General features: G+C 37.8%; 1 protein-coding gene across 1 annotated transcript; it reads right to left on the bottom strand.

Annotated features, from left to right (window-relative positions):
* Positions 1–1,290: 1,290 nt before the first annotated feature.
* On the bottom strand, positions 1,291–27,447 carry LOC306948438 (macrophage mannose receptor 1-like; the record flags this gene model as incomplete). Its single annotated transcript, XM_079538070.1, has 30 exons — positions 1,291–1,523; positions 1,922–1,963; positions 3,213–3,380; positions 3,627–3,743; positions 4,066–4,218; positions 4,349–4,514; positions 6,823–7,055; positions 7,581–7,683; positions 8,947–9,095; positions 9,199–9,313; positions 9,994–10,136; positions 10,443–10,543; positions 12,692–12,759; positions 13,638–13,807; positions 13,894–13,929; positions 14,389–14,533; positions 15,219–15,306; positions 16,046–16,167; positions 16,547–16,746; positions 17,138–17,286; positions 18,057–18,172; positions 19,002–19,115; positions 20,051–20,205; positions 20,395–20,577; positions 21,414–21,563; positions 22,497–22,613; positions 22,933–23,097; positions 23,725–23,895; positions 25,431–25,829; positions 27,387–27,447. The coding sequence occupies 30 exons, from the start codon at positions 27,445–27,447 to the stop codon at positions 1,291–1,293; spliced, it is 4,332 nt and encodes a 1,443-aa protein (XP_079394196.1).

Here is a 27,447-nt window from a genome sequence, read left to right as displayed (position 1 = left end):
GGGACTAATGTTAGCTGCATATAAAGAAGTCCACGAGACCTGAAAGGTTTTATCTGAGGACACTGAGGGAACTGGCTGTGGTCACTGAGAGTCTACACTGTGTAACCTCTGACAAGGTACAGTGACTGAAGGAGGTAACCTCAGTCCTTAGGAGGGCTATGGAACAATTCTCTTGGAAGCCATTTCCAGAAACAAAATAAGTCAAGAAAAAGAAGAAGTGGTCAGAACATATTTACAAAGGGTGAATTGTGCCTGGCTGAACTGATTACTTCATATGAAAAGATAATTGGCTCACAAATCCCAAAGAAGGGGAGAAAAATGAATGTGATTTACCTTGATTTTAGCAGGACTTTCAAAATCCCCTCTCATTCTATAGTGCATGTATTGCGATGTTGGTGAAAAATTGCTTGTAGTAGGGAGCTGAAAGGGTAACAATCAATGATTCAAAGTCCAGGCTCTGTCTAAGATGGTCTGACTCCATGAATCAGTATGTGCTGAAGCTGGATAGAAAAGAACTGAAGTCCAGCCAAGGGCCACTGAGAGGGACGGGAGATTTGATGTATTGATATATGATAAGAAGAGTCTCAGAGCAAAGGGGCGAATAGGCTAATGAGAGACCTGACTGTCATATTCAATTAGCTAAATGGGTCTTTATAGAAAATGTGCAGCCAAAATCTTGACAAAGGTGTGCAGACTTCTGCTATACAAAAGTGGAAAGACAAGGGATGTTCAGACGTGATAGAAAGAAAACAATTTTTACCAAGAAGCATATATAAGCATTGTAGCAGGCTACCTGGCTACTCCAGCATGAGTGTTTACCAAGTGATCTCGGAGCTGACATGCACTATATAAAATTCTGCCAGTCTGCGCTGGAGACCAGACGTGGCATCACCAGGATTCCTACAGATCTAGATGTACTTTTTGAAGAACGCTAAGGCACTTACTCTGACTGTTTCCTGTGATGAGTACAGTTATCCTGGTATCTAAGGGTTATGCAGGACCCATGCATCATCTGAAACATCCTGAGTGTTCCTTTACACATTGTAGCTCCAGGTTTTATGTATGTTCAACAGTCCTCCCAAGAACTACTGTTTGTGAGCAGATTTAGAATGTTGCAAGATTGCTTGTTCCTGCTAGTATAAGCAAGAAGTATCCTGTGCAAAAAAAAAACAAGAATTCCCATAGGAGAAAATCAGTTTAAGTTCAGAATTTTGGTATTCCAGTACTTCAGTTCCTTTCCAATCAGGCCCAAGTTTACCCTATTTATCCATATACCTATTTACCCATTGCCTATTCATTTTCTTCAATACTGGTCACAAGACATTTTGATTCATGAGTTCCAGGATCAGGACTACCACAGTATATGGCATTGCCAAAACTCGCTGTAACAGCTGTCTGTTCATGTCTCTTCTTGTAGAAAAAATATACTATAAGGCCAGTGCCTGCTAGCAGAAGGAAGATTAGCGTAACAATCATCACACCTCGACTATGTGAGGATGAAACAGCAGCTTCTCTTTTTGATGCTGAGAAAAACAAAACAGAACAATTACTACAAATGACCAGAGATTACTCCTGCATATAACAAACATTTCCCTAAGTAAACCAGCCAGGTAAACTAGAAAAGTACTGAACAATTATACTTAAAATTGACACCCGTTTTGGATAGACAGAGCAAAAATGTGCTCAATCTCTCCTACATTTCTTTCAAAAGCAGCATTATAATGTACCACAGTTTATTCAAAAAACAACAAAAATATCAATAAGCCATCCAGTTTGAGATAAAAGTTCTCCTTTTAAACAGGTTTAAAATGAAATCACTACTTGATAGTTAAATGGATATTTCAATGAAACTCATTTACTTCTAAATAATGAATGTCTATAATTTATCGAAATTTCTTTTTAATGTGCTTATAAAACCTACCTTGATTGACAGATGAATCATGGGTTGGTTCAACTTCAATAACTTTAAAATTAAAAAAATACATATATTATAGATAGTTTGCAAGTAGTCATTCAAATACAAAATGCATACTATAAACATAATTGTTATTTTGTGTTCCTATTACATTTTACTTAACGAAGATGAAAAAATATATATGAAAACATTGTCATCGAAAACTCTTGATGATTTTATCAACGATTTTTGTTAAACATGTTTGTTCTAAAAACTCCAAACTGATGTCTCACTTTATATTGCTTCGAACACTTTTATTGTTTCGGGAGGCAGATGTTAAAAGTTTTCATACTTCCACAGTCCCCAACCTTCATTCTGAAGAATTTAATTTTTTACACTTGAATAACTGAAAAGCACATTTTTACTTAAAAGTATTTAAGCTGTATTTTTAGGCATTTCTTTTTTCCTTTCTCTTTTGCTTGGGATACAGTAAATTCTCTGCAGGCCTGGCTGGCTAGCCCTTGAGAGCTCATGGACGGTTCTACTGCCAACATGTGGAGATCCAAAAAAAGAAGATTCAATTAGTTGCAAGTTGTGTGACTTATATGAGAAGTGGATCTGTTTGACTTTTCAAACCACTTCCCAGCTGATGTGAGAAAATGTGGCACACTCCATGTATGCATGTGCAGATTTGCATCCTCCACACTTTATGAAACACTGCTGTGCATGCCAGGGAGCCTCATCTCAGGCTGTGACATATTCAACTAAAAACCACAAGGCCACCATTAATAATAAAATGTATTGTTTTCTATAGCAGTCTTGGCAGGTCTCATTATGCCTGGGTCAGCAGAGAAATGATTTGGGCCCCACTGCCCACCCTCAACTGACACTTTCTGCTTAGCCATTCAGTTAAACTGAGCACACTTCATTTCTAATAATCCCACTGGCAGCTCTTGCTGTCATCCTCCAGAAGCTCAGTGATTTGCCCAGCCACCTCTCAGCTTAGCCATCTGTCTGTCTTCTCATCACTAATCTAGTCATCTATTCTTCATCTAATTCCTACTGCACCCTAATGTAACTTCCTCCACGCTCTCACCAACTGATCTGTTCTTGGCACAGCAAATAGCAAAAAAGCAATGCTCTTAAACTGAGAAGATAAAAATATGATTGAGATTCTTCTCCTGCATTATTTTTCCTGGCTTTGATGCATATGCATCGAGATCCATCCACAAAGAGTATCCAGCGCATGTACAGTTAAGTCTGATGCAAGTTAACAACTACTTACAAAATAAGTCAGGAGATAGAATTTAGAACTCACTCTTTGGGATTTTACAAATGAAATTGCGGTCAACAGAGCAGTAGTAGTTCCTCCAGGATCCACTTGAGACATCCATGTCCACACAGTGTTCATCATAAATCATTGTAGGCTCTCCTTTCTCCCAGTTGACAAATTCTACCACACTTCTGTCTGTCCACATCCATTCCCCTAAAATTAAAAGTATTAAATAGGAAATGGATGAAGTGGGAGAATATTTCTAGTCTACCAGGCCCAAGGACATTGCATATGGAATTTATTATTTGATTAAATAAATTACCTTTACAGAAGATTCAGTTTTCACACTTTTAACAGATAGGGATTTTTAGGTGGGATCTTGTCAAATGTAAATGCTCACAAGCTGTACACAGATGAAGTCAACACATTAACCCTTCTGGACCATTATGAAATAATTACCTTCAATATTTTTGAACAATCCTATCCAAAATTTTCTGAAATCACTTGCAAGTGGAGACAAGTAAAGTAAGAGGAAGTTCATTTCAGCTGGATCTTCTATGGAAACCAGAGAAGCACCTAAAATATCAAATAAACAGTAAAAAAATTTCAGCAATATTTCTCACTATACATTTTTTTTACTTCAGTAAACAATCATGAAAAAAGAAAATGGGGAGGGGTGGGGGAAAGGAGGGAGAAGGAGTGAAGGAATCCTTTAAAGCCCAAGAGTTTTCAATTATTAGATCACAAGTTCACAACAAAATGTGAACTTGTGAACTTGAACAAAAGGAAAGTTCAACCTCTCCTGACAGACTACCAATATCCACCTCTGACATCATGGGTTGACATGGTAAAATAGAAGGCATTACTTTCAGAGCAGCTCTCATAAAAAGGCACTTACCCATCTGAATACACATCATGGAAGCATCTGGCCAGCTTACTTCAGAAGTGGTGTGAACATAGTAGCAATGGCCACGAAAGGGAATCCAAGATCTACCATGCTTTGGTTCAGGACACTTTCCAGGAAGCTGTGGCGATTCGGTAGGAATTAACTCTGTTAAGGAGATGTACAATTTTCAGTGGGTTTTTAAAAGCCAAGGAAAACATGGTCTGCTGATGCTGAAATAAAGACAGGATTTGAAATTCCAGCCTTTCTAAATGCACTTCTCCTATTCATGACTTACCATCAGATTGTTTACAGAGAGATAAAAATGTTTCATTGCAAGATGTTGTCTTCCAAAAACCATCCAAATCTAAATAGGCACAGGCTGCATTCTTATTTGGTTCTCCACTGGCCCAGTTATGATATCTGCTCCTCCTTCTATCCGACCACATGTAAACGCCACGAGTCTAAAAGCAAATGACAGTAAAGATCATGTCACATACATGAATTAGATTAAAAGAAAATGAAGACTGCACTGGAAGGTATGTAAAAGTTAGGACAGGTCAGAATCACAGTTACTTACACGTAATTGTCATGGTTTTGTGTTTTTTTGGCTTTCAGTACTCCGCATCATAACATCATGTAGTGCCCTGGGAGTTAAAGTGTTAATGCTCCAATTCCAGGTACCTATTCCCCTATACATTTATGGAAATCACGGGATCTGGCCCTTCTAGGTGGGGCGGTCTCTTACTTCCTTGCAGTGGGTGCTGGAGGGTGCTTTCCTAGCTGTTCCAAGCTTTCGAGGTTTGACTCGGTCCCAGGAACTCTCTCTCTTATCTTATTTGATTTATTAGTCTCAATTTCAATTAGATTGTATTATATTCTGTTACCTTGTATTCCAATATCATAGTTAGTAAAATAAGTTTTCCTCCATAGATCGTTGCTGCTGGTTTTTTTCTTCCTTTCTTGAGCCCAGCTCCCATCTCCCTATCCTTTTTCCTTTTGCCTTCCTATTTTGTAGGGCCGGAGGGCAGGGGGGGGCATAGATCATAGACTGATCTAGTTAACTCCTTGACAGTAATTAATTTTTCCTCTGTCATGACCAAACCTCAGCCCTATGCAGCAGATAGAATGGTAGTCCTAAAGACATTCATTCACACTCAACCTGCATTATTCAGTTCACAGTATACAGTTTGTATAGCATAATGGACAAAGGGCCTTGTGGTAGCAAATGTGATTATATAACTGAAGATCTTATTGAAGGAGTCCAAATAAACACAGAAATCAAACAAAAATTGCAGAGAAAGTATTCTTAGCATTCTTCTAACACAAGCTTTTCTATATTTTTAGAAAGAAAGAAGAAAAAAGCAGAAGTTCAATTGGAACAAGAAATACTGATTACATTTTTCATGGGACACATACACAGACCTCTGCCACCCACTGCATGGACCAGCTATTTAACATTATATATAGTATATATATATATATATACTATATATATGTATATATATATATATATATATATACACACTGTATGTAAATATATATATACACACACACACTATATGTATATATATATATGTATATATATGTATATATATATATGTATATGTATATATATGTATATAATACTATATAAATAATATATTAACATATAAATAATAAAATATTTATATATATATATATATACTATATTTATATACTATATTATATATAGTATTTTTTTCTCTAAACATGTACTTTTTTCAGTGGATTTCACCACTATTTGCAGACCATGACCAGCAGACCAGCAGCAGCTGCAGTTATGGCTCTGTTAACCCCACCGTGTGCAGCCTGATCCCTTCTTCCTGTTGTCTTTGGAGGCAGGCTCCCTTTTAGTTCTTCATACCAGTTTCTTTCCTGTCCATTTTCCTTTGACCTCCTTGGCCAAGTTCCATCCCAGTCTTGTATCTAATCCTGGTTCCCCCACGCCTGCTCTCACCAAAATTTAGCTCCTGTTCATCTCACATCAGGAACTGTGCCTTAATGTCCCACCAAGCTCCAGCTCTAACACTCTGCTCTTGACTTCCTTATAACTCTGTTCCCACAAATATCCAGCTGCATCATCTTTTTTCATATTCTTTTTATATGCCCTTAGCAAATGCTTCTCATTTCAGCCCTTCACACTCTCTGTTGACTTGAAGCTGGTGGCAGCTTTTTTGCAGGGCACTGACATCAGCTCTGAAAACCACCCTACAGGATTCCCACATCCAGGGGCCTGCTCCTTTCTTTATGCTGCACCTTACAATTTCCCCTTCTACTGAGACAGAAGTAAATGCTAGGCTTTAACTTGAAATAATGCTCAAAATAACCACACAGAAAAAAACTACTTTAAAGCCAAGCTGTTTCTGTGGTATGCTCCACAGAGTGTTCTCAGAAAGAGCTGTGCCCTCCCACATGCATATAAGAGCGCAGGAAGCAGAAGTTCATAACCTCTTTTACCTCTGAAGCCACTAGCTACTACAGCTACAGCCTTGGTGGCCTCTGAAATGTAGGCTGTGGCACTTCTTGCTTATATTATGGCCAAAAATGTAGATGTTTAAAACTTCTGAATTGAAGGGAAATCAAGTATCTTGGCAAGACTTTGATGTCTGCTGAGCATTCATGGATCTCATAGACAGCACTCTCTTTGGGGGCCACAGTAGTGGATTCTGCCAACCTCTGAGCAAGAAATATGGTCAATCTATGCTGATCTGGAGTACAGCTGTGTTTATCACAAGCATTTTATTGGCTTACCATGTTGCTGTTAAGACCAATCCATACGGGCTCTCCATGCTTTAGTATTTGTAACCAAAGGTAAGCTTCAACATAAGGATCTAAAATGCTGGCAAGATCTGCATACTGGTCTTTGCAATTCTTCTGTGCTTCTTCCCAGTTCATTTTATAGTTGATGACTGCATAGCGGTCATCACCATAGTTGTTAAAGCCAAACACTGGAACCACAGCTTGGGAACTTTGCAATTTAGGGTCTGTAACAAACAAACAAATAAGCAAAAATGTAAGTTGGAAGCTTTATCTTGGCTAGACGTATTATCACAATGAAAGAGGACCTAGTGTATCAGAGTAATCAAGTAACTGAGAGAGATTGCAATAACAAATTAAGATTCCCAGTTAGCACTGCAGTGATGAGGCCATGTTTTCATGTTCTCTGACAAAATTTTCATGTCAGAAATGATCTTTATGGTTCTCTCTCTCTCCATCCTGGCTGCTGTACTGTAAAAGACATGACTGTAAAATACATGATGATCCATAGTTTATCATTATTATTATCATTATTTTTAATTTACTGGTCTGGTCCTTAAAACAGGAAGAATTTTTTCTTGCAGGAAACAGTATGCGTGCTGGTTGAAATGGATCCTAATGCAAGAGATATTTCAAAATTGCAAATTAATTTCAGTTAAAATGACACTGACTATGGGAAAATCACTTTTACCATGGGCTTTATATAACCATAATACGTAAACCATTCTAGAAGGTGCTTAAAGAAAACTCACCAGCATTTTTCTGGCATATGTAACTTTTGCTTGCTTTACAATCTTCATCTTTCCATTTCCCTGCTTGTTCAATAGGGTTCTTCTTCATATAGACACAGTCATCCTATGGAGGAAATTAGATTAGTAAGAAAAAGATGTGGATAAATAGGAAGCATTCCTTTTCCTACTGGATATACATTTCCCTATCACATTCAGCTACGCATGTCTGAATAAAATTATTGATGGACTACATTCAGTGAACTTATCTTACTAGGCTTAGCATCAAGAAATGTAAAATACCATTTTTCAAATATTTTCATCATGTCTAAATAACACTCTCTGTAAAACGTTACACAGTTGTTGCTATGGTTTATTTGAATCTCCTGATCAGTCATGGTAAAGGGAGGGAAATTGCTCACTTGTCTGAGATTTTTACAGTGTTTCCAAACATCTGTCTGGATTCATACAAAATCATGATGAAACACAGAAGTTGAGAAAAAATGTCTGAAGGTGGACCTTCATGGCTACTTTGCTTTCAAAATCAACAAGATCATTTAAAAAAAAAAAAATGTAGAAATGTAACTTTACAGCAAAATACAGCTGACATACATTTTATTCATCCACAAAAGCTAAAATAAGAGCAGCAGAGTGGCGCAGCGGAAGCGTGCTGGGCCCATAACCCAGAGGTCGATGGATCGAAACCATCCTCTGCTAGCAGCATTTTTGACATTAAAAAGCAGTGTAATTTATTTTAACAGTCAGACTCCAAGATGCATTCAGGAAACACGAGCGATCAGAAGGGCACCAGGCAGCTCTCTCTCTGTCTCTATCTTCTGGGAGCAGCATTATTGAAATACACATGGCAACCATTGGCCACAGTGGTTGGACTGAGATGGAAACCCAGACTGGGTGCCAATGACTTGGGCAGACAGACCTCTAGGTGAGTGAATAAAGCTGCCCATATCTTCCGTTGCAGGGAACTCCAGAACCTGGAAGTTCTCCTAGGGTCTGAGAGAAGAGAAGGTGCAAGTGTTCCCAGTTTGACAAACTTTTTGAGCAAGCGCCCAGGTTGCATGAGGAAATCATTAGGAAATGTAGTATTCAGGAATCAGGGAGATAAATCGATGAGCGGTATTGTGCAGTGATACAGGCAGGGCAACTACCCTGTCTGAAGTCCTTGCAAGAGGAAGAAGTTAAGCTAGTTTCCAAACCTGAGGAGACAGACCGCAAAACCTGAAGACATAGGAGAATGGGTCCTAGTCTCTGCTTCAAGAAGGATGAGTCTCCCTCTTGCCCCCTAAGTGCCTTTAAAGTCCCTTTCAACCCAAGCTATTCTATTCTATGATTCTATGGTTCTATGATTCCATGATAACAATGCATTTTTTACCTTACTATAGTAACTTCGGGAACCTTTTGCCCAATTTGTGTAGTAAACTGGACTTCCATCTGTCCATAAGTATGTATGCTCATGATTTATGTCATTCAGTCCAATCCAGGCATCAGTTGCAGTATTTTTTAAAAGAGACATGAGGAAAGCTGAAGAAAAGATAAATATTGTACATGGAAGGAAAACGTTATAATCTGCTTCTCCATGATCATTTGATGTCTCATTTAGTATCAAAAGATTAGTACTTTATACCTTGATTTTCCTTTTTTGAGATAGTAGCCAGGTTTCCTCCAACAGTAATACAATTATTCCGTGCAGCGTGCCATGTCAGTGTATAATTTTCATCAAGGCCAAATGCTTTGAAACACTGAAAAGTAAGAAGTGTGCCAAAGCTGTAGTTGGATGGTGTTTTAGAGTTTCCAGTGAAAGCATCTCTGTGTGTAACAAGTGAGATAAGCTAAATATTTTAAACCAAAAGGAGATTTAATTGTCCTTTCTAGCTTGCTTTTAGGTTTTTCTGAAAGAGAAGATGCATACTGGAAAACCTCCATATTTTAGCACCCATTTAGAAGAAGAAATATATCAGTCTAAAAATTTCAGTGGAAATTAAGTTCAAGCAATGGTTCCACAGCATTTTGGAGGCTTGACTTTGAGTAAGGAATGCCTAAGACCTCAGAAAAGAATTCACACAGGTCAAAAAAGTATCCCAGAAGTGACAGCCAGATAAGCTTAGCAAAGTAAATAAGAATATACAGTTGTTCTGAAGTTGTTTCTCCCACAGTTGCCCACTATCATTGGAAATACTAAATAATAGCAAAAATACATAATGAAGTATTCTCCTTATATGGCACATGATTTCTTTCATAACAGTTGTGGCCCCACTACAGACTATAATTTCTATTTTAGGACTCTTATTTTTAGGGTCATTAAATACACGTGGTCAGAATACATTTTGTGATAAACAAATCACTGCTTCAACTTAAATACTGAACCAAGGAATTTTTCTATTCTTTTTAAAAAGCAGTATACTGACTTTTCATACTGCACCTTATTATCAAAGAGGAGCCAGTCTTCTGGACACCCACCATTGGGTGGTGGTACCGTGGGAGCAGTACTTGGACGAACAGTACTGTTAAGCCTTTCACAGATGAAAAGCTCAACACTGCCACAGTTGAGGTCATTCCATGTACCTTAAAGTAAATCAGAATAAAAGACAAAACTGAGACTGAAATATAGAATAACCTTTCCTTTAGTAAATCTATAATAGGAAGTAGAACTGATTACAGTATTTCCCTCCCCATGGAAATAATGATTAATTTTATGTACATTCTACTTAGAAATATTCAGGTTTACAGCAAAATTCATGACTGCCAAAGGGTCATTTTTAATTAACCTCTCTAAAATCTAATGCAGATCTCTAAGCCACAGACTTGCACATTCAGCCCTTTCAAGTCTGTACCACACCATGAAGGACTGGATATTGTTACAGCACTCACCTGTTTGGGTATACATGACCACACAATTTTCATCATTATTTGCAAAGTTGGGTTCATTTGGGGCCCAGGCAACATAGTTTACAGTAGTTCCATCCACCCACCTGAAATAAGTGATTTGGGAGAATAATAATTTGTAGGGTAGCATTTCTTTGCTAGGGACTTACTAGAGCTTGGTGGTAGTTTTGTTTGTTTTTTTTTTCTATATCCTAGTCTACAAACATGTGTTCCTCTCTGGTAAAAGGAAAACTTTTCACTTGAAATCATTAAAAAATATCTTCATGTCTAATACTGTTGACTTGAACCAGGTCTCAGATAGTATTTTCAAAGTCATGGCTTTCCTCTGTCTCTGAGCATTAATAACTCAAACAAAATACACCAGTGCAACACTTGGCCTGGCCTTACCTGGAGCACAGATGCAGAAACATGAGGCTAACTTAGTAATTTCCTGGGGCCAAAGCAGTGATATAATGTCTTAAAGGGTAGGAGAGATTCTCAAATTATATACTAAGAACCATTTTGTTAACAAATAAATCTATAATACATATTGCTACTGCTTTCAGTTATGCAAAAAAAAAAAAAAAAAAAAAAAAAAAAAACTTCCTAGTTCAGTGATTCACAAATTTATTCTCACAAATGCCCTATGAAAAAAAAAGTAAAAAGCCTCAGAGTGCTGGAGGGAGCACAGTCAAGTGGGGAATGTGCTTTCAGACAACATGAGCTCCAGGGCCACTCAGTGTTTTTCCAGTTTGTGAAGCTAATCAACAGTATGCGTGTTCCTGCCAGTGGACTACAAATAAGGAATGCAAAAGGATGCCTAACTGCTTTCACTTGCAAATCTTCCTCAGTCAAACAGGAAAAAAAAAAATAACAGAGTAAACTGGGAGGAATGTCTTAAAGACATGAGACAAAATGAGTCAGCAATGTGCATGTACAGCCCAAAAAGCCAAGTGTATCCTGGGCTGCATCAAAAGGAGCATGGCCAGCGGGTCAAGAGAGATGATTGTCTTCAACCACTCTTCTCTTGTGAGGCCCCATGTGGAGTACAGCATCCAGACCTAGCTCCCCAGAACAAGGACACAGACCTGTTGGAATGAGTCCAGAGAAGGGCCATGAGGATGCTCAGAGGGCTGGAGCAGATATCTTATGAAGACACACAGAGGGAGCTGGTGTCGTTCAGCCTGGAGGAGGCTCCTGCAAGACCTCATTGTGGCCTTTCAGTACTTAAAAGAGGCCTACAGGAAAGCTGGAGAGGGGCTATCAGAGACTATAGTGATAGGAAAAGGGTAGATGGCTTTAAAGTAGATTTAGATTAGACATTAAGAAGAAATTCCTTACTGTGAGAGTGGTGGAACAGGAACAGGTTGGTCAGAGAAACTGTTGATACTCCAAGCTTGGAAAAGTTCATGGTCAGGTTGGATAGGGCTTTGGGCAAACTGATGTAGTGGAAGTTGTCTCTTCCCATAGCAGGGGGTTGGAACTAGACAGTCTTTAAAGTCCCTTCCAATCCAAACTATGGGTTGGAAACTATATTTCTATTATTCTGAGGCATTTTATGATTCTATGATTTTATGATTCTGTGATTTCTGATAAAGTTGGACTATTATCCAGAAAAAAGAAGGATTAAATTAGAGGGGCAGTAAAGATAAACAATAAAGTTTTTTTTCTTTGGCAGGGGAGGAGGGGGCAGAAGCTCCAAGAAATCAGACTGTCTTAGCTCCACAGAGATGAGTGTCTGTGGTTTGTGAACAAGAAAGACATCCTGAGAATTCAGAAGAAAAGTTGGAATGAGGCAGAGATTCATCTGAGCAACTTTGAAATCCCCGAAGAAGGCACTAGAAAAGGGCAGAAGAGAAAGGCAGAGCAAGGTTTTGATCATTTGAATATTTAATACTTTCTTAAAGTACCACCTGGAATATCTCTAGAGACCTCAATCTTATCTATCTTATCTTCTCTTGCATTTAACGAGGAAAGTGAGTGCATGGTTAACTCAGAGTACACTGACTGTGAGCAAACATGACCTCACAAAACAAAAAACGGGGCCGAGAACGAGAAGAAGAGAAAATAGATAATGAAAATGTCATAGGAGAAATGCTACCCTGAAAATGAGAATCATATTTTAAGATTTTATGTCAAAATATGGCTGTAGGCAAACTCTGTTCACCTTTAAGCCTCAGTAGCCTCCTAGAAACAGCCTTGGCAAATATTCGCACATCACATATGAGTCTTAAATACTTAATGTTTTCACTTACCGGAATGTCTTGTCAAGGCTCACAGTTAAGCCAATAAAAAAATTATTTCCTTGATCTTTATAAAAAGTCTAAAACATACAAAAAAAGAAGTATCAATGAGATGTAATCAAATAGATTTCAAATAAAATGAGCAAGCACTTAGAAACACCTTATTTACATTTATGCAGTTCGATGACAAGCAGTGTACAGGGAGTTGCTAGGATTATGTGCCCAAACTTCAAAATGCAAAATTATCATTCAATTATTTAAAAAAAGAAAAAAAAAAGAAAAAAAAAAAAAAAAAGCATAATGGGATGAAAAAGAAATTGGGCAAAATGCTGTGTTAAGATTAAAAACAAAACAAAATTAAAAATGTCTTAAGAGGATATAATATAAAATAAAACCATATTTTTAGGAAAACCATAGTGGAAAATTGCCGAAAGGCTCCAAGTAAATAACGGAGTTTACTGTTTAATCACATGGAAGAAAGGGAGGAATCATACTTAGTATATATAATATATAATAATAGTATAGAAACTATTTATAGAAAACTAGAATCACCAAGTTATTCACTTCCTATTGGAAAGCAGCCTGGCTCAAACTATTTCTTGAAAATTTAATCTATTTTGACAAAGAGAAGGATTTCTTTTCCCCTTGTTTCTAAATTCTGTGAAGAGAACGAGGTGGAAAACAAAATACACACTCAGTAACTAACTTGTAACTGAACAGAAAAAAAAATGTTGAAAGTTGCACTCTGGCAATGGTCTTGTAAAGAAACGGAAGACTTTTCTACACATAGCAATTATTTATTAGAATAATGATTATGTCAAAGTTTCTGGGTGGTTAAATTCATGAAAGGTGACATTAATTTTTTATTATGCAGACTACTTTCTAATATGTCTGAAGCCAGCTGAAAAAGAGGCCTCAGTAGAGGATAAAACTTGATTTTTTGAAGTGATTTTCTTACATATTTCCAAAGAAACGTTCTTTCACTTTCACTCTCGATAACGGCAAGATCACCACCATTTTTCTTGCAGTAGTCTCTTGCTTTTTCCATAGGCATCGCTTCCTTGCTAAAGTAATATTCCTTATGATTATATATTATCCAGTCATCTTCACTAACAATATATTCATAATCTGCAATTTGAAACATTGAGTGTTCATAATAGACATTAACACCATTGCATGAAAATTTCTTCACATACTGAAAGTACAAGACTTACCAAATGTGGATGTAGGTTCTGGTTTCAGTGATGCTCCTGCAAGGTAAATCAGTATCTGAGTATATCAGAAATATCTCAATCAAATATGTTTATGCCATTGTTTTTTAATCATTTACCATTGCATTTTAATTTCCAGAGATAAAATGAAACCTAGAAGTTACTCGTAAGATTTTTTTTGTCACAAAATTGCTAAGAATATCTGAAAGAAGGTGTTACACTCAGCAAACTACTAGTTTATGTAAGCTCTAACATATGGACTATGGATTTATGCTACTTGATTTCATTTCCTCAGCATGCTGCATGTACATGCTAAACTCACACATGTATCTCATCGATGAATTCATAGTTTTCAACTACTTTTATTTAAATTGAAATTCATGTAGTCTTTCACGGAACAGCTGGCTCTAATACATGTGATGCGATCTACCTAGAGAGGAGAATTCTAAACTGTTTCTAAATACCATTTTTAGAAAAAAAAAAAGGTCTTCAACTTACCTTTTTTTATTTGACAAACATAGTCTTGCATATGTTCACAAAATATATCATTCCATTTCATATCATTATAGCCATAAAACACTCCACATTTTTCATTTCCATCATAATTGTTCGGTTCTCCATTTGCCCATTTTTGAAAATTTACCTATAGTGAAAACACAGCGTTTTCAGGGTTTTCTACTGAAGCAAAACATTCTTTTAACTTGTTAAAGAAGAAAAGATTTCATTTGAATTCATGGTCCACATTATCTGTTTGTTCCAAACTCCGGAAGTAGGACACGACCACAAGACCATTGTATAGCATAGTGATTCTTCTCTGTACCTATTGGCCAACACTAGGAAGCCAAAAAACTGTTCTCCATTATATGTGTAGAGATTAAACTGTCCTGTTAAGCTCTAGAAAGTAGAATCTAAGAACTTTCCTCAGATCCTCTCCTCCTGCCCTGATGTTGCAGAGACATCCGAAGCTGCCATCATATGGCCTTGGGCCTTGCAGACATTGAGCAACTTAAGAGGGTGAAGACGAAAAAGCTTATCTTGACCAAACAAACACAATTATTTCCACAGTAAATGACAAATGGAAATACAGAGATTGGTACAATCAGAATGGCTTAAACCAAGAGAGAAAATAGAGATTCCATTATCTTTGGTGTTATTTCATTGCTATAACTGTCATACTACTCTGTATGATTGTGAACTACTAAAAGATAAAAACTAATTCCTAAATCAGACTTGGGAAATCGACTTAAAGTCATTTGTGTTTTGTACATGCTTGACAAGCCATACGTGTAGTATAAGAAGAGGAGTAGGAACAAGAAATTTTTACTCACTGGTGAACCATCACACCACGTAAATCCTCCATCAGAGTCCAAGGCATTTAAGCCCATCCAGTAAGATAAGTGACGATAGTCTTTATTTCTAAATGATTATGTGCAAATATAGACAATAAGAGTGTGAAATAGAGATGGAGAATATATATCGTATGAAAGTTTTGTCACTTGAATTATCACTTGAGGAATTCACGTGAAGTTATCCCCCCATTTTCATGTGGAGAAAAACATTTGACAGGAATCAGGGAAACAGAACTGCACAGGAATGATCACAGATATCACATTATCAAAATTACTGAATTAAATGAAAATTTTAAGGTTTTGGTCCCACAAAGAAACTTATGCATTCAAACCCAGACTAGCCAATACTCATTTGCTTCAGTTAAACATTTATTTAAACACATCAGTAGGTCAGTCTTTCTTAGTCTCCAATTTTTCCCCTTAACTAAAGAAGGAAAATTACATTTCACAGCATAAAATATTCCTTCAATTTTTTTATTATTTCATCTGCTGGTCAACTACAACAGGCTTCTCTTTTTCAACTAAACTGAGCTGAAACCAATTTTTATGACGCTTCTTTCATTTTTACATGTATTCAAGCTATTCTCACACATAGATGAATCTACCCAAAGGCTTGCCAAAAAGCACATTTGCTCACTTCTTTCCACCTCTTTACCTCAGTTTCTACCTGTTTACATTTTGCAGAGATGCACATTGTCTTTCCAAAAAAGAAATTGACCACTGGAAATTCCTCATGTCGTGCAAAATGTTCATTTTTAAAATGCTTTCTTTCCTATATTTACACAATGTATTTTGCAGATACTTACAAACTAGATATTAGTTTTTGCTCTTCTTCACTGTGGACACATGCCAGATCTCCTCCAATAGCTCTGCAAAAATCTCTTGCACCAAACCATGTTTGCATTTTCTCCCTTCCTCTCTGAAAAATCTGTGAAAAGTGGACAGTTAAATACAGTCTCAGATATTAGAGTAATTTAGAGTCAGCATTCTGAGCCTCTGTTTTTTTGCCTCTAGTTTAATCATTGGGCATTTAGTTGTGTCACCTTGCTTGTGTGGTCACCTAGCAAACTTGATTATTTCAGCCTTGCTTTTGGCATCATCTCAGAATCCTGGTAGCTCCAACCTTCAAATCCAGCAGCACACAGCACTTTCCAACACCTCAGGATGCTCCACCCAGGATATGGTTAGAGATGTGTAAACACAAATGACCCATTATGTAAGCAGGATAAAATCCATCCTCCATGCATACATGAAGCATATTCTTACTTGAAATGACAAGTGTTTGTTTTCACTTGTTAAACACCTACTTTGAAACAGAAGCTGCTCTGAGGAATGGATTGCCATTCGTCTGGGCAGGACGGGAGCGGAGGAGTCGTCAGAGGGGGTGGTGGGGTCGCTCCCTCCACCAGCTGCTTGCACAGAAACAGGTTTTTTTCTTCACAATTGAGAATATCCCATAATCCAGCTGAAGTTCCCGTTCTCATGGCCACGCAGCCTGGCTCCCTTCCTTCATGAAAGACAAAATTTTAACACCTTATTGATATGTACCTACATCTTCTCAAAACATATATCCTCTACTAAAAGCTACCTGTCCCCACTGTGTTTGAATATTCAAGTAGTTAAAATAAGTTATAAAAAACCTCATTTTATATTATACTAATGATATATTATATCACCAAAATATAAAAGCCAGCAGAGAACCAAGAATGAATGACAGCAGCAGCCACATGCAGACCCAGGTGGCCACCTGGAAAGAGCTACTACAGCTTCAGTACAAACAGAAGTTGCATGGTTGTTCCTGCACATTTATGTCAGAACTGTTTTAAAACCACCCTGTAGTTTCTAAACAATGACTTCCTGGTTCCCCAGAGCAGAAACTCTGAACTCCTGGTTCCTACCTGGCATTCCCATGTTCCAGTGAGTAAAGATGACCGGGTCCCCACCAGTCCACTTGAACGTCCCCTGCTCCTCCACGTCTGAGAGTCCAATCCAGAAATATTCCACTGGCTTGAATCCAATTATAGAAGTTAAAAAAGCCTGTTCATATCTGTGAAGAATAAGTACTAAAGTAATATATCAAGCTTTATTGCAATCTGCCTATTTCTTTAAATAGTTCACTGTAAAACTTAACCAGTAAACCTGGTAAATTTAAGATGATTTGTTAATTACGTGGGGAAAAATAAGCATAGATTGAAACAAGGATCATGGTCTTAAGATCTCATCGTAATACAAGTTATTTACTTTACAATTAGGTAATGTAAATCATGCTTATAATTTAAAGTGATTCTATTCTCCCTTTGTGCTATACAATGAGCAATATAAGCCAATACTTGAATTAATGCATTTATTTAAATCAGTGATACAGTGATTTACTATGCTTTAAAATAAGGTTTAGATCTTTAAATACTTTTAGTCTAGGATAAAATAATTATTCTAAAAAGGAATACATTTCCAGATCTTCCTATTATGAGGAAAAGGCTAAAAACTCAAATCCAGAAGAAATAAATAGTTTTGTATTTATCTGTTTAGTTCATTTCAGTGAGTTTTAAAACAGTCTGATGATTTGGGACTGCTGGGGGGGCTGAATCAAATCTTACTACCAGGGACAACAAGAGTGCTGGTGAGTAGCAGCCATAGCTTGAATGTTAATACTGATGACATAGAACTGCCTGTTTTACTTTGTTATACTTAGTTTTAACATGTATCTTACACCAAAGAAGTAGTATCACATTACACACTATTAATAACTACAGAGTAGGAAGAGTTGAATTTTTTGCTTGGTTGCACATCTGAAAGGACAAGATTACACTGCCATACCTGTCTGTCACAGTAGCCAGGTAAGCTTTATTTTCTTCACAGATAAGTTTTGCTTCTGAAAATGTTGCTGGTAGCTGCCCTATGGAGTAGCAGTAAAAACCATGCTTCATCCAGCCCTGCAAATGCAAACAACAGATACACAAGGGGAACTGCCAGATTGCCCAGCATAGAGCTCTTCTAAAAGCCACATTAACACCACATCCCACACCAAAATCAACCTCAGAAGCCACGAAAAGGAATTTAGTATAATCAAACATAGCTTTGCAGCCACAACACTGCTTCTCGCCCCTTGACAGGTGCCTTTGTCAGTAATGAACCATGGCTCTGACTTGGAACTGGAAAGCAAGCTGACAGCCATAGCTCAACAAATCGGGTAATGCCAGCTCTGCTTTTGTGTTATTAATATATAACATTATGCTCATACACTCAGATGACATTAGCAAAGAAGTGCTGGAGAAATTAAAAATAAAATATGGAAAACATTTTTTTGTTTGTTTGTTTCTCCATAGTATTATGTTATGTCATTTTAAATAGAGCATAAAACAGCATATAATTTTTATGTGCAGCGGTTGCAAGAGGCTGTGCTGCAGTTGCACTGTAAAACGGCAGGCTCAGATATTTCTGCCTCCTGTGATGGGTGGATTGAACCTAGATGGGTCTGTGCAATCTGTGGGTTCCAGCTCAAAAGCAATGAGATTCTCTGCAGGGAGAGGCTGTTGGGGCAAAGGGAATAGCTCTGCACCAAGAGGCAGCACTGTGAAGTGCATATGTAAGTGAGGAAAAGAGAAGACATTTTGAGTTTATTAGTCTAAGAAGTATCTGCACAGACAAAGAAACAGTTTTCTAGGAGTCCACAAATTGCAATAATTGACTTCTATGCCACTTACCGTCATGGAAGTGAAAGTGGGATGCAGTGACCTTTCACTGCTTTTGTTTCACACTTACTTTCTGGCAACCCGGGTAAGTAACTTCAGCTTCCCCTGATTCCTCTGCCAAGGGTTTTCTTTTACAGATGTAACCAAGTTTTGTTTCACAAGCACTGTCAGTCCAGAACCCAGCCTGAGCAAGGCAAGAAGAAACCACAAAGAGAAGTGAAATCTAGAGAAAATCCAGGTTCTATAGGAATATTTACTATTCTCAGAGAGACCACTTCTCTCTTCATATGGTGTGAGTTGTTTCAGCATTTCCATGCCTGGATTCTTTCTCCAAACCTCCCAGACAGGGAACACAACAAACTGAGAGCCATATTTCCTCAGAAGTGTGAGAATTAGGGAGGCGTGTATTAAAGTTTCAGTGGCTGATGAGACAAGTAACAAAACATCTTCTCTTTCATCTTATTCTCAGCACTGCAGTATTTATTCATGCTCATATATACAATAGTATGCTCATACACCCAGATGACATCAGCAAGGAAGTGCTGGAGAAAAAAAATAACATATGGAAACCATACTGTTTCCCTAGTATAATAATTCATCATTTTAAACTGAGTGTAAAACAGAACAAAGTTGTTTTTTGTTTTTTTTTTTTGTATCTAATTCTTCGTGCTTCCAGTAATATGAGCTCCCAGAGCAACTGTAATAAAGGTATGTTTACATACTTTTCTGATGTTTTACAGGAAGGATAAAGAAAGTCCCTGTTCCAATAACTAGACTATGCAGCTATGATTGGCTAGGTCAAAGGCAGGTGAAGGGTCACTTCAGCCAATTTCAGATGGGAGATTTGTTGCAACTGTTATGAAGTAGATCAACTCTCAGCAGAGTGCGTTGCTTCTGATGCTCCATCTTACATCTCCCTAAACCTGGTCTCCAGCCTCTCACCATACTAAGATATTCTGAAGCAAACCAAGTTCCTAAAACTCTTTAAAAGCCTTTTTTTTCCTTTTTTTTTTTTCTTTTTTTTTTTTTTTTTTTTTTTGATCACAGAATTTTCACAGATTTTTTTCCCTGTATAGGGGAGGTATAAAGGGCAAAAGAAAGTCAGGGAGGGATTTTTACCTCTCCATTCATAACAATGCAGTCTGCCTTATTAGGTGTGTGGGTCGGCTGTCTTTGATGCCACTTGGTGTATGTCACAGGTGTCCCATCACTCCATTCAAAATACATCTGAAACCTGAAGTCACTTAAACCAATCCACAGCTCATCATCTGGCTCTGGAAAAACAAAGTTAATGATAAGCATTGTCTTAAAATTGAGATACAATGTCTAATATCCACAATTACTGAACAAGGAGTTTCAAAAAGTAAACAAATTAACAGGTAAGCTTATGGTTATAATGATTACATGAGTAACAGCAAGAGAGTATAGCTCCAGACAAAGAAATTTCTTGTGGGAATACTCACTATACCCAAGTTGAGACACTATAAAACTGTACTCCTCAACATTATGAATACTTGTCAGGTCTCCATCTTCTTTTCTACATGATGATTGGGCTTGTTTCCATATTTTGGGTGTTCTGTAAATTCTATAGCAATGCCCTGCATAGGCTACCCATTCCCTGGGGCATTTAACAGGCTTCATGTCTCCTAAAAAAAAATATTTCAAACAATTAGTGAGCAGTTCTGCTGAGTGTTCTCTGCTAATCACAAAGAAAATTACCTGTACTGCAAACTCTGAGATACTGGAGTACAGACTGGTAGAAAAGACAAAAAAGGGTGGGAGTATCATAAAGAATGCAAAACAGATATCTGCATCAGAACAATATTGTTCCGGAAGCTACCCAAGTAGCTCTTTTAGAGGATGAAATAAATACTCATCAATTTGGTATGAAAGCTTGAAGGGCAATACTTTATATCAAATCCCCATCCGTGAGGCTTTGGGTACAGCCACAGGGCCTCTTGTCCTACACAGGAACTCTGTCTTGGTGAATTTTGGAGATTTTCTGGGTTTTTTTTTAGGAAACACCAGGTGATTGCCAGTAACTTTGAGCTCCTGCACTGCTCATATGCACTGGAAGGCCCAGACACATTCATTTACAAGCTTGCATTCCCCTGGTCAACATCCAAGCATGGGTCTGGAGGTAAGCATGGGTCAGAAACCATCCCCAGTAGGCTACCTGGATGCAGCCTTAGTATTTAAGGCGTGCCATTAAACCCTCAATCCAGTGAACAATGTTATAGACTATCATATGTGTTGCTGGGGGAGTTACAGCAGAGCTAGAGGCATGCTGAGAACTCCCAAGCACTAAACATTTTCTTCCTATAGAAAAGACTACATTGCCTCCAGTGAAAAGAGAACTCCAGTGGGAAAAAGTGCCAACCCCAAGTTCTAGTATTTTCTTTTCAGAACAGGGTAGAAAATGTCAGAGAGAGTGGGGGGAACATGAGCTCTAGCTCATATCTTTTTTCAGGACTCATCATACCTGAGGGAACAATGAAGGAGTCATCCACAATGGAAGAGTTTCTCTTTTGGCAGATATATCCCAGCTTTTGATTACATGCCACATTTTCCCATTTGCCATTCCTGCCTTGGAAGATTCCACACATTTTTATAAGCTCCACAGAGGGATTTCCTTTAGGAAAGAAGCACAACATACAGAGAGTCACTCTGTTAACACTGAATATTTTCATCTCACCGCAGGAGGGAATGCGTAGCCACATGGCCTTAGTTCCTGATTCTTCAGAATGAGAATTTCCAGGAGCAGTGATGAAGAGACACCAGTGAGCCCACTGGGAGGGCCCGCATTTCAAATATGAGGATTTCCCCCCTCCCATGCACAATTCAAGGAGAAAATGATGGTGTTTGAAATACTGCAGCACACAGAAAACACTTCATAAAAATTCAGCTCCCTGTGGAGCTGAAAAGGCACAACTCCCTGTGGGTTGGTATTATTGCAGAACACTCAATATCTTTTGCTGTCAAAAAATGGATGTGAAATTTGTATTGAATTCCACATAAGCGCTCACCCCTTGGATTTTCTTGTCATCAGAACTGTTATTATGAAATTATATTGACTTCAGCAACATACACTATGGTGAATTAAATCTTGAAAAATATAGTGGAAACTTATTAAGAGTTTATCACATAGACATCATAAGCAATACATAAGGAGAGCAACAGAACAAAAAATTGTACAGTGTTTCTCTTTTGGTGTTTTTTTTCCTCTTTCATAGTTCTCTATATACCACTTTTCATGAGGTTTTCGTTTGGTTTGAATAATATGCCTGATGAGAAAACTGTAGATGGAAATCAAACACTGAGTGAGGTGCAAATGCATGTTTTTAATGGTTTTCTTAGATGAGCTATCTGCTTTTCCTGGGAAATTCAGAAATAACAATGAGCCATCTATAATGCAATCCCACTATCGCAATACCCTAACTTTATCATAAGCACTTGTAACCAGTGAAAATTCTGTGAAACAAAAGGAATCAGGTAACAGGACTTCGGGGAAGAGAACAGAATTTTAGTCCAAATATTGATCATCATTTCTGAAAAATGCTCTCACCTGGAGCCCAATTCAGATATCTGAGGGGACTACCCTCAGTCCATTCCCAGCTGCTATCAAGTCGTCTGACAAGACCAGTCCAGAGCTTGGCATTGAATCCCAGATCACTAGTGAGTCCTACATGTGCAAAATAATAATAATAAATAAATAAATAAAATAATTAAATGCATCTGGTAAGTTGTTAAAGGAAACTTGAAATAAATTTTTTAAAACTAGACAATGAATAAAAAAAGTCATAGATATCTTTTTATCTTTTCTATATGGGTTACATATTTTTTTCACAGTATTTTAAGAATTTTTTTTGTCAGAAAGTGATGGGCTTTTTTTTTAAAAATGGCACTGGGACTTATTTTCAAACTGTGAATGTAAGTATCCATTTTAAAGCTCATTTTATGTACATTCATTTACTTGTTTGTATGTAATTTTTTTGCTTTACCTAACAAAAACATTTCTTCATGAGGGTTTGTGACACTTAACAATTCTGCATTCTGCTGCTGGCAGCTTCTTCTTGCTTGATGCCATGTCAAAAGTGAGTTTGCGTTTATCTGATAATGGGTTTCAGTCAAAGGATTTGTTTTCCAAAAGTCTTTGTGGAGAGTGTCTATAAAATATGAAAAGCACAACTTGATAAGATAATCACAACTGTTAATGTCAAAAGTAAAGTATTCGGTGAAGACTAAAACCAGTGTAGTGTATGGTTTGGTAGTTTTGCCTTCAATATATGCTTTGTGTTTTCAATACAAATAACACATTTATAATGTAAAGAGTTACTTCTTACAAGTCTCATTTTTTTCTACATTCACTTTTCTTCTTTTCTTTTCCCTTTATATCTGATCTACTTCTCTCACAGTTCAGTCCACATTAACCTCCTTTTCCCCATGCAGAAAATCTTGGTCTCTCCATCCATTCTATTTACTTTGGAACCCTTGTTACTCTATTCATTACCTGTCTCAAAATGCCTCAAAAGTACTTCGTTCTGACTTTTTCCATCAGTTCCACACAACATCCTCACCATACATTTCATAGATACCAGTCTCCTTATCTCCAATGGAGAAACTGAATGAAGAGCAGAGGCCCCGTATCAAGTTGCATAGCTTACCAGTGAATTAGGTTACCCAGAATCCAGTTTGCTGTCCAGTACTACTTTCACATCCTGAGGAGACTTTAACTGTGAGAGGAGGTGACATTTAACTTAACGCCTTTCCTGAAATAATTATAAATAAATTACCTTTTGATGGACAATTTCCAAAACGTTGGTCTTTATCAAAATCTGAAGTAGTTGCACACCAGAGAGAGCTTGCATCAGTCTGACGGATGCAGTCAGCAAACCATTTACCATTGAACTTGAAAGGGAACACACAAGGTGCACCAAAATTATTTCCTCCTATTGTATACATATCTATGGAGAGAAACAGTTTAATAGCAGTCACTTGGTATCCAATACTAATCACAGGGTTTGTTTACAGGCATCTCTCTGTGGATGTTTCTAATTAACACTCGTAAACAGCCTTGATTTGGTCCTCAGAAAAAAAAAAGTCTGTCAGATTTATTACTTGTCATGTGTGGACTATTATTTCATGACTCAGCTTCTCCCATTGCACAAATTTGTCTCCTCAGATGATGTTTAGGATCTTTTTTTCTTTTCTCTGTATGGTTGGAGAAGCTTGGAAAGGAACTGTCAGAGTATTTTTATTAGTCCACATGAGAGAATGTTATATCTTAAATTCTTAACTGTTGGAAAGCAACTATCCAATGTCTACACAGTCTAGTTTGTCTGTATCTGAACAAAATAATGATAAAATTCCTTCCAGGTAGAACTGTTTCTTGCTATTTAACTTCTCACCTTACTAGTGTTACAGTAGAAAGGACATTGAACACTTGGGACTGAATGCTAGGTCTGTGTAACCCAAGCAGGATAATAAAGCAGGAAAAGGAGATCCAGCTCTCCAGTGTTGAAATCTCCAGCATTCCTATCTAAGTGCAAGATGTTACTGCATTCTAAAGCATTAAAGTCCTGTCTTTTATTTTTGCCTTCTTATGCTTTTTCTTCTTTCTGGACCTGAGAAACACTGGATAAACACTTTTAGCAGTGAATCAAAACAACGTTATATAGAAATTAACTTATAAATACAGCACCTGGTCAAATCAAGTAAGAACAACATTTTAATATAATGGAATTCACCACTTCTCCCAGAAATGGTTCAAGTTGATTTTGAAACAGTCACAGATTCCACCCACGCCATCTCCCTCCATTGTTGCTGTAGAAAGAGAATTCCCATTCTCTTTTTTTAGTTCATCATGAGCCTTTTATTCTTTCATTTGAGAGAATCACACTTTTTGAGATGGGCAGAAAAGTATGCAGTCATGTTAGAGTAGGTCCAGAGGAGGGCCACAAAGATGCTGAGAGGGCTGGAGCACCGCCCCTGTGAGGAAAGGTTGAGGAAGCTGGGCTTGTTCAGACTGGATAAGAGAAAGCTCTGAGGGGACTTTCCAATATTTAAATGGGGCTTATAAAAAAAGACAAAGACTTTCAACATGATCTAAGAGCGACATAGGAAAAGAACATTTAAACTAAAAGAGATCAGATTAGATATTAGGAGGAAATCCCTGGCTCGGAGGGTGGTGAGGCAATGGATCAGGTTGCCCAGAGAAGTTGTGGATCCCTGAATGTGCAAGAACAGGCTTTGAGAAATCTGGCCTAGTGGGTGGCAGGCAGTAGGAACAGAATGGTCCTTAATGTCACTTTCAACCTATGCTAGTCCGTGATTCTATGATACTATGCTATTTGTGTTGCATTGCTAAGCCACTTTCAGTGAACTGTATTACTGATGTCACTATTACAAGGACTGCTACTTGACAAGCAGGCAGTTGAATCCATTTAAATAGGGGCAGTTAATTTACCAATAAATATAGAAATTAATGTTCAGTACTTACCCTCATAGGGCCTGGAGCATATGCTGCCTGCAGTTCCATGGATTCTCCATCGGCTCCCTTTGCCTGATTCTTTGGACAATCTGATTTTCTTTCCCTTCCCTTTTCCATAGTTGAGAAACAAATCCTTGCCTTGGATTGAAAGTGCTTCACCTTTACATTCCCACCTCTGAAGCTCATTTGTCCTGTTGCAGGTTTCCAATGTGATGGCAGCCTCATCATCCTTGGTGAGCACTCCTAAGCACAGCTTCATTCCCATGCTCAGCAGCTGTGTGGCCGAGATCCATCTGAACCTCTGCAACTCATTTTTCACATTGCACATGGCAGTTATGACTGAGCTGCTGTTTTGAGCTTGGGCACAGAGCTTGCTATCTTCATTATAAATTAAAAATATTCCACTATCTATAAAGCAAAATCAGAATGCAAATTTTTGAGGAGAGCTGCCATAGGAGATAAATCAGTTTCTTGCTATACGACAGTTTGCTACAACAAAAAAATAGACATTCAGAGTTGATCAAGAAAGAAATCCAGAGAGTTTCATCAACAGTATGAAAAGCATTCATCACAATATTTTTAAGATACATACAGAATAGAACTTTCTTCTTAAAGCACGCTGTTCTCAAAGTGCCATTCAAGATTAGATTTAATGACTTAAATGATTAATATGATGACTTAATGATTTAATACGAGATTTAATGACTTACGCAAACTTTCACCACCACAGAGCATTTTAAACAGGTTTTAATTTTGTGAGTAAAAGGCCTGTTGCATTAGAGGCATGAAAAAAGGTTTCCATACTCAACATTCAACCATTTTTACATCTGGCCCAGAATAACATTGTGTTTTGCAACTCAGTAAACAAGTGCAGCACTTTACAATTTTAGCTAATAATATCTAGAATTTTTGGCAACCATACAAAAAGTCATTTCTTCACTGAGTCAGAGTTCAGGTTGTGCTTTTCTCAGGAGGAAAACCACAAATTGCAACATCATCACTTCAGCTGTGAGCACTGGATAACTGTCCTCAGTGCCATTAATAGCTACACTTGTAAATAGAAATGTGAAACATTGCACGACACTCCTAAGAGCTTTGTTTCTGACGACCAATTGCAAAAAATAAGTGGGCAGAATTTCAGCCTGCTCCAAATCTGGAATATTTTTGCTGCTGGCTTTGTATCCCTCAACTCTCCTCAACTGACAGCAATACGACTCAGCTTGCTCTGCTGTGCCATTGAGTTTTCCTGCCACCCCAGCTTTCTTACTAGGAGAGAAATAGATGTGGTTCATAACCCCACATCCCAGCACACTGGGAAGCAGTCAACTGCAGTGTTGACATTCCTGTAAAAAGCTAAAGATCTGAACAAGCAGATGGCATTCACCCTGGGACAGCTCTGTGGCTGCAGAGGTGCTTCATGCTAGCCAGCTAAGCCTTGCCCAAAAACTTGCAGAGAAGAAACTTACACGTGGTGGATTAGACCAAGGCCACAGGCAGCAGCTTTTAAGGCCCTTTCTAAAGCTGCCAGCCAGGAAATAGGATTCCAGTAAACAACAGTCTATGTGCAACAGCCACATGAGCTGAATAGGAAACTCAGCACAGACATCAGCCAGTGGTTCCAAGCATGCTGAGAGAATATTGCCCTGTGCACCTGAGCTGATTTGCCACCCAGTGGAGTACTTTCAGGTCAGCTACATCCACACTCAGCTGGCTGCTTTTCAGGAATCAGCACTGCCTCATTCACACCTGTTGTTTTTTGTTTGTTTGTTTGTTTTACTCATTCACATCCTTGAATACTGGGTTACGAAAACAATGTCTAACATCACCAGATTTAAGAGTTGGAAGAAACTATTCCAAATTACATGCTGGGCTGCAAATAGACTTAAACTTAATCTTGATGAGGAAGGATAACAGAAAAGCAGGAGAAAGGTCACTTTCAAAACTCAGCGGAGGACAAAGACTTACCAGACGCTTGAAGACGCGTACAAAAGGAAAAGAGAAAAATCACAAGAAAGTAAACAGCCAT

The sequence above is a fragment of the Tetrao urogallus genome (assembly GCF_951394365.1).
Source record: "Tetrao urogallus genome assembly, chromosome: 7".
Taxonomy (NCBI): domain Eukaryota; kingdom Metazoa; phylum Chordata; class Aves; order Galliformes; family Phasianidae; genus Tetrao; species Tetrao urogallus.
This window is presented reverse-complemented; position numbering and strand designations above follow the sequence as displayed.